Source organism: Vulpes vulpes, chromosome 1 (assembly GCF_048418805.1).
Source record: "Vulpes vulpes isolate BD-2025 chromosome 1, VulVul3, whole genome shotgun sequence".
Lineage (NCBI taxonomy): Eukaryota > Metazoa > Chordata > Mammalia > Carnivora > Canidae > Vulpes > Vulpes vulpes.
In genome coordinates, this window is record NC_132780.1 from 19,295,592 (window position 1) to 19,304,231 (window position 8,640).

At 41.4% G+C, this 8,640-nt stretch overlaps 1 protein-coding gene across 1 annotated transcript; it reads right to left on the bottom strand.

The window, feature by feature from the left end:
- Positions 1-7,444: 7,444 nt before the first annotated feature.
- LOC140599029 (vomeronasal type-1 receptor 4-like) lies at positions 7,445-8,395 on the bottom strand. Its single transcript, XM_072758441.1, has one exon. It carries the CDS (start codon positions 8,393-8,395, stop codon positions 7,445-7,447), a length of 951 nt encoding a protein of 316 aa, XP_072614542.1.
- Between the last annotated feature and the right edge of the window lie 245 nt (positions 8,396-8,640).

Sequence of the window (8,640 nt, forward strand, 5' to 3'; positions counted from 1 at the left end):
TTTGAAATATATTTCTCAAATCCTAATGTGTATGTACCACAATGAACTGGAGATCTTGTTAACATGCACATTCTGATTCAGAAGTTCTGGGGTGGGGCGTGAGTTTCTGAATCTCTACTTGGGCTAATGCCTGAAATCCAAAGGCCATGTACTTTCGCAGCAACGAGGTAGAATTGATGGCCAAATCCATGAACCACTTTGAAGTGCGAGAGATTCATGGCAATTACAGGTTTGCACACACAATAATAAGAATGGCAAGAGCAATCTTCTTAAGAGGATTGTATAGTAGACATTTTTCTACCAGTTTTTCATGATGCATAAAACCACAAAAAAATATGACTTCAATACTCTTCTTCCTTTATAAGAATATTTGTCCGACATCCAGTAAATGCTAGAGCTGGGGTTTTACCTAGTTTATCTGCCCTAGAATTTATCTAAAAGGAAGACACATACAAGGCCAATATATAGAGACAACCCTGAAAGAATAAACAGCAGATTTTATAACTGAGTCATGGAAACACTAAGGTACCCAGACAGATTTGATCTAATAACATCTACATTTTATGCATACATCATATATTTTTAAGTAACCAAATATTTACATTATATTAAAAGTGATATAATAGAAAAAAATGTAATATTGATTTTAATAAATACTTCCAATTGCATAAATATAAATCTATTTGTAGATGAAGCTTTTGTGTCTTTTAACTCTGTGGAGACACAAACACACAACAATGACATAAACCAATATAAGAGCTATTGTTTCGGGGATCCCTGGGTGGCGCAGCGGTTTGGCGCCTGCCTTTGGCCCAGGGCGCGATCCTGGAGACCTGGGATCGATTCCCACGTCAGGCTCCCGGTGCATGGAGCCTGCTTCTCTCTCTGCCTGTGTCTCTGCCTCTCTCTCTCTCTCTCTCTATCACGAATAAATAAATAAAATTAAAAAAAAAAAATTTCAGTAGTTTCTTTCTTAAAAAAAAAAAAAAGAGCTATTGTTTCTACCTGTGTTCTTCACTGACAATTTTTATTTTCTCTATCATTTGTGCTGCATTATATTTTAGAATTTTAGGTAATTTAACATATATTAGGTACCTGATTTTTTATTTTCTTTTTCTGAAAACACAACAAAGACATAAAGAAAAGTGTGTCCAACATGACTTTGGAATGAAATGGAAACTTAAAGAAATAAAGTTTGGCTTATTTAGCCTTGTCTTGCAAAAAACAAATTCATTAACACACAAAAGTGAGAGCCCTCACTTTCCAAAGCATACTGCAAGCAAGGACAAACTCAAAAGAGAATTTCCAGATTAAGTGTCATGGTTTATGCACATAACTCGGTAAATATCCCAAAGTGCTTCTTAATCATAATGGAAAAAAATACTAGTGTTATAGCGAAGAAATCTGGCAGACAGCATCTGAACCACATGGGTCGAAGTTAATAGCAGCTGTAGTTGATACACTAAGTATCCTGTCATTTCCACGAGGATGCAGATACTGGACCCCTCCTTCCATTTTTTCCCCCTATCATTAATTTGTCTTTAAAAAAAAAAAAAAAAACCTTTATATTGGGACACCTGGGTGGCTCAGTGGGTTGAGAGCCCACCTTTTGCTCAGAGCATGATCCCAGAGTCCTGAGACGAAGACCACATTGGGCTCCCCACTTATTTGGGAATCTGCTTCTCCTTCGCCCTCTATCCCTCCCACCTCTTGTACTCTCTGCTCTCTCAATAAAATCTTTTTTAAAAAATCTTGGAAAAAAACCTTATAAAGGGGTGCTGACTGGCTCAGTTGGTAAAGTGTGGGACTCTTGATTTTGGGATTGTAAGTTTGGGTCTTGCATTGGGTGTAGAGATTCCTTAAAGATAAAATCTTTTAAAAATAATAAATAAATAGTCAAATTCATAAAAAGCAAAGATTAGAATGGTGGTTGCCAGAGGCTGAGGGTGGGGGTGGAATGGGGATGTCCTGGACAAGTTTCAGATACGCAAGATGAATAAGTTCTGGGAATATAATGTATAGCATGGTGAGTATAGATAAAACTGCCGCATAAATCTGAATTTGCTAAAAGAGTATATCATAATGTTCTCACCACACCTACCTTTGTTTCCTGAGCTTGCCCAATAGAAGCTAACTCCCAGAATCATATAATTTTAATTTATTTAAGATACTTCCAGGGCACCTGGCTGGCTCAGTCTGAAGGATATGTGACTCTCGATCTCAGGGTTGTATTTGAGTCCCATGTTGTATGTACAGATTACTTGAAAATCTTTTTTAAAAAAAGAGAGGAGAAAGAAAGAAAACAGACACTTTCATGTCTGAACCAGGACTGCTTCATCTGTTTTTCACAGGGCCACATAAGATAGAAAAATTCCCATTCCCTCCTGTTAGGCCTCTTCACTGCAGAACCAGGAAACTAGAGTGATCCCCACCTGGGCACTTGCCCTGACGCATCCCACACAAAAGACTGTCAAACTGCTGTCAGCCACCTGAGATCCAGGGCCTAGGGCCAGACTCAGAGTCCAGGCGAGGAACTACGTGACAGAGAGCACTGCAACAAATAGGACACAGGAGAGTGTGCATGTGGAGGAGTTGTGGTTGCAGAGAGCAAGATGCATGGGGGACAGAGGCCACAGAGCAGAAAGTCACAGGCTCTTAAGACATCTGAAGGTCAAAGGCTGCAGTGGGGATGAAATACACTGCAGAGCTTAGAGATGCAAGGGGGCAGAGCGTACAAGAAAGTAAAGAGTTGGGGGATCCCTGGGTGGCGCAGCGGTTTGGCGCCTGCCTTTGGCCCGGGGCGCGATCCTGGAGACCCGGGATCGAATCCCACATCGGGCTCCCGGTGCATGGAGCCTGCTTCTCCCTCTGCCTGTGTCTCTGCCTCTCTCTCTCTCTCTGTGACTATCATAAATAAAAATTAAAAAAAAAAAATAAAAAAAAAAAAAAGAAAGTGAAGAGTTGGAACACCAGGTGTTGGAAGCACATAGGAGCCTGGTGTCATGGCATGCAATGAACCACTGTTAAAAATAGCAGGGGTAATGGGGGGCAAGCTCAGGAGCTGAGGGCTGTCAACATAAAGGACATAATCCTTGGGCTACAGGAGCAGCCCGGGTGGCTCAGAGGTTTAGCGTCACCTTCAACCCAGGGTGTGATCCTGGAGACCTGGGATCAAGTCCCATATCGGGCTCCCTGCGTGGAGCCTGCTTCTCCCTCTGCCTGTGTCTCTGCCTCTCTCTCTCTCTCTCTCTCTCTCTCTCTCTGTGTGTGTGTGTGTGTGTGTGTGTGTGTCTCATGAATAAATAAATAAAATCTTAAAAAAAAATCCTTGGGCTACAGTCACTGAAAGGAGGATTGGACACAAGGAGGGGAGGAAGGGTGGTATGGAGTTGAAATCATGCAAGTTTTGGACTGATGATGGAGTCCCTAGTGAGATGGAACACTAAAGGGCACAGACTGGAGGCCATGTGGCAGGATGGAGGTCCAAAAAGGCTGGGTGGAGATAATGGGGCAGGGAGAATTCAAGGAGATGAGGAGAGACAGGAGATGAAGGACATGAGAAAGATCACATTTACTCAACTCATGGGTTGGAAGTCTGAGGCTGCAGGGAAATAGACTAAGGGATGACAGTCACAGCAGAACTCACAAATTCATTCCCCACTCAATTTCTCCATTTATGTTGGAATCAATTTATTATTGGATTTTTTAAAAATTTTGAATCAAAAGGCAATTCAGATCTTAATAACCTGGGGCTCAGCAGTTAGGCGTTTGCCTTTGATCAGATCATGATCCCAGGGTCCTGGGATCCAGTCCTTGAAAGAAGCCTGTTTCTCCCTCTGCCTATGTCTCTGCCTCTCTTTCTCATGAATAAATAAATGAATAAAATCTTTAAAAAATTTCTTAGCCTTACCATAGGGCTACAAGTAGAATTTGGGGGAATGACACAACCTTCTCTCTCTCCTTGGGGATGACAATTAGAGTGATCACAGTGGGTCTGGCAGGATGTGTTTATTGGTACTTGATGCTTTGTGATGGGAATAGATATCTATGCTTTCCAAGCCCTGCTTATGTCGTGAGCTTTCATGACTGAAACCTGATATGATGAAAATCCTTTCCTTTATTGTGGCTATTCTAAAATATTACACATGCTTTGAGAAAATAAAACGTACCAATATACAGCACATTTTAGTTTTCTGTTTTTCCTTGCTTTTCCCATATGAGAAGCTATCACAGGAGGTCACCATTAGGAATAGTTCTGTGGATATATTGCAATATTTAAAAATATTTTCTCTTGTAAAAAATCACATGTATGTTTTGTATAAAATATTTAAGGAATAGGGATCCCTGGGTGGCGCAGCGGTTTGGCGCCTGCCTTTGGCCCAGGGCGCGATCCTGGAGACCCGGGATCGAATCCCACATCAGGCTCCCGGTGCATGGAGCCTGCTTCTTCCTCTGCCTGTGTCTCTGCCTCTCTCTCTCTCTCTGTGACTATCATAAATAAATAAATAAAAAATTTAAAAAAAAATATTTAAGGAATAAAATTAAAGTCCCAATAATACCCCTTGCCCAATACATTTGATCTCCATATGGACCTTTTTTTTCCTTTGAGACTTAACCCCTTTTTGTGTAATTTTGGATGTTGTCTGTTAACATACATGAACATATTCTGTGCCTGTATCAATATTATATATGTATTGTCAACAGGGCTTACTCCTCAATCAAACTTCTCTCTTCATTTACAGACATAATTGGAAGATGTATTTATCATGGTAGGATATCTCCATCTTACATTAAGGCAAAGACATGAGCAGGTTAATGTCTACGTCAGGTGGGTTTGCAGTTGCCAATAATGTGGAAAATACAACTGACCAGTAGGAAACAAGTTCAAGAATCTTTACCGCATCCTGGTACTGCAATAATACTATATCCTTCCAAAGCTGAGATGATTCATTAAGTCCTCTGACATGTAGGCTAAGGGTCCCCAGAAAGAGTGAGTCAGGGGATGCTACTTTTGTGATCTTTGAATAGGAAAATATTTCTTTAAATATCAAAACAGGGCAGCCCGGGGGGCTCAGTGGCTTAGCGCCGCCTTCAGCCCAGGGCCTGATCCTGGAGACCTGGGATCGAGTTCCATGTCAGGCTCCCTGCATGGATACTTCTCCCTCTACCTGTGTCTCTGCACTCTCTCTCTCTCTCTCTCTCTCTCCCTGTGTCTCTCATGAATGAATAAATAAATAAAAATCTTAAAAAATAATAAATAAATATCAAAACACCTCAACTAGAAAGGAGGAAATGACAAATTAGATGAAAATTAAGAGTTTTTCCTCATCAAAAGCCACCTAGATATGTAGATACATAGGTAGATGGATGAATGGATGGATGGATGGGTGGATGACAGATAGATAGATAGACAGATAGATAGAGGATAGATAGGGCCAGCACCAAGGATAAACATGTTCTACATGTCTAAATATCTCCTGTAAATCAATAAGAAAAAGATAGGAAACACAACTGGAAAAAATGGGTAAAATAAAGCAACACTCAAAAAAAGGATGTACTTGATGGCCAATAAATATGTGAAAAGATGTTCAAGTTGTTTCTCATCAAGAATTGGAAATAAAGTCACTGCCTGATACCATCAACAGGAACCAGAATGCTAAACCAAAAATGACAGAAAATACCAACTGTTGACAAGGATACAACTAAACTAAGAATCTCACCAACACTCGTTGGTGTAAAATCCATACACATGCTTTTGCCAGACTCTTTGGAAATGTGTCCCAAAGTCAAACAATGGTAACCTGCCACTCAGCAATATCACTACTACATAGACATCTGAAAAATTTCCATGTACATCTCATCACACTCTAGAATTTGCACATCACCAGCATTCTAACATTATTATTACTTTTTAAAGATTTTATTTATTTATTCATGAGAGACACAGAGAGAGAGGCAGAGACACAGGCAGAGGGAGAAGCAGGCTCCATGCAGGGAGCCTGATGTGGGACTCAATTTTAGGACAAAAAAATTTCTATAGTCAAAGACAGATGCTCAACCACTGAGCCACCCAGGCGTCCCAGCATCAGCATCATTCTAATAGCACCAAAGAGAAAACCAGCCCCATGTGCTTCATTAGCATAGTGATTAAATCATTTGATTTTCTCACAATGAGATCCAATCACCGATGCCAGTAGATGATAAACAACCACCTGCTGATAGTACCAATAAAATCACAAACACATGGAATTGAACAATGAAAATACAAGAGTTTGTGCTACAGGATTCTTTTTGTATCAAAGGCAAAGAGGGGAATCAGATCTTAGATGTCCTAGGGTGACCCTTAAACAAAGTGATTGAGAGGGGCCCCAAGGAGGCAGCCTCTGCCAGGCTGACAGTGCTCTGTTGCGTGTAGAGGTGTGTTCATTTGTGAAACTTCACGGAGCTGTCCACGGAGGACCTGTGCATGAATATTAATGTTTTAAATACAGAGGAGCAATTAGAAAATTGTGAGGATGTGAATAGATTGGTGGCATCGCTCCTTTCCATTGTCATGATAGAAGTCAGCAGTATCTAATAATATCATGCTTTAGTTTCTTAAGTTGCTGCAATACCTAGGTTAACAACCAAGAGATACTTAACACTGTAAGTTCATTGCCCAGAATTACTTTTAAAAAATTTTTAGAAGATAGAACATGGTAAGTGATAGAGTGAAGAACTTCAGGACTCTTCGACCATTTTTTTTTTTTTTTTTAAGATTTTATTTATCTTTAGAGAGTACTATCAGGGGGAGTGGCAGGCAGAGGGCACAAGCAGGCTCCTCACTGAGCAGGAAGCCAGATGTGAAACTCAACTTTAGGACCCTGGGATCATGACCTGAATCGAGGGCAGGTGGTTAATTGATTGAGCCACGCAGGCACCCCTATATGTAATTTTAAACAATGAATTGGAAAGGAAGATACAAATACCAAATAGAGTTGAAGCTGTTTGTCATTATCTTCTTTAATATTATTTCTACATTTCTTACTGTACACTTCTCCATATTATTGCTGGAGGGCTAAGAAACATGATGTAATTGCATGTGTATATCTAGTTTTACTGGTATCACGTATACGTACACATGTCACTATGTATGCATGTGCATGTGATGTGTGCCTCTGCCTGCCTTTATGATGTGCCCCTTGCATAACTGTGCTCACAATTCTACCAATCTATGGGGGAATGAGTGAGTGTACACTGGAATACTGTGGAAAACAAAACAAAAGCCACATATCCAATGAGGAGAAATTTTGCAAAGATGTATTTATTTGAGAGAGAGGGAGAGCACGAGCAGGGGGAGAGCAGAGGGAGAGGGAGCCACAGGCTGCCTGCTGAGCTGGGAGCTCGTGGCAGGACTCAATCCCAGGACCCTGAGATCAGGACTCAAACCAAAGGCAGACACTTATCAGACTGAGCCACCCAGATGCCCCAAAATGTTAGAATTTTCTTTCGTTCTCCAGGCAAAGCTGAGTCGGGTCACTCTGGAGTCATAGCTCATGAGCACAAAGGGGCTGAGAAAAGGAAAACACATAGTAAAGAATGCAGACATGTTCACCACCAACCGACTTGAGGTATTTAAGAAAGACAGACAAATCTGACAAATGGATGAGAGGGCATAAAAAAATACAAAGGTGCTCACCAGGACCAGGATGCTTTGTGTGGCTCTGGACTCCACAGAGGACCTGGTGGAGTGGCTGGTTGTGTGAATGTGTCGGACCCGCTGCTTGTGTCTGTACAGGGTGGAAACCATGGAGCCGCTGGCCCAGAGCATGAGCCCCAAAGCTAAAACATCACTGAATGAGAGCCATGCAGCAAACAGTGAGGCTATGAGTTTATGGTAAAATACTGAAGAACAGTATCCATAATCAGTTTTTCTTGTGATGTTTGCATCCATCCACTTGCCAATCACAGAAAGAGGAAAAATGGTGTTTATCAATATGTTCAGGATCCAGCACACAGTGGTGGAGGGGACAATGTATCTGGGAGCTTTCCCTTTAAGCACTGCCCACATGGAGTTCTGGGGGCTAATGGTGATGGCCTGGAAGACACTCAGGAGGCAGGTGCTCTCCATGGACACACCCCTGGCCACTCTTTGAACAAAGAAAAGAAGAATGCATCTAAAATCCTGGGAGTAATATTTCAACCCAAAAGCTGCCATGGTCTGCGGGACTCCTTTAGTGATAATGACCAAGGAGTTGGCTATGGTTAGGTGCCTGAGAATCAGATCCGTGCACCTTGCCCTGCACCCAGTAAAATGGAGGAGGAGACAATGGCAAAGAAGAGAGAAGTTCCCCAGGATTCCAAGGATAGTCTGTGATAAGAAGACCATGCCTACCACCAGATCCCCGGTGGCCATCCAGTCGGTTCTCAGGGACTGATGCTCCTCTTCAAAACCATTGGATTCTGTGTGGTAATTGAAGGCAGGTACTACATTCAGAGTGTCAACCAAATCCCAAGATGCTCCATTTACTATATTAGCTCTATCTTAGGTATGTCTATTTATTAAGACTTTTTTTTTCAAGAGTTAAATATATAACCTAAAGAGAAAATGTAAAAGAGATCTCCATGAAAAGCATATGCGTGGGAATCTCTGATTCTTCA

Coding starts and splice junctions, on each gene's coding strand:
- LOC140599029 (XM_072758441.1), bottom strand. CDS start 8,395: ATGGCCACCGGGGATCTGGTGGTAGGCATGGTCTTCTTATCACAGACT.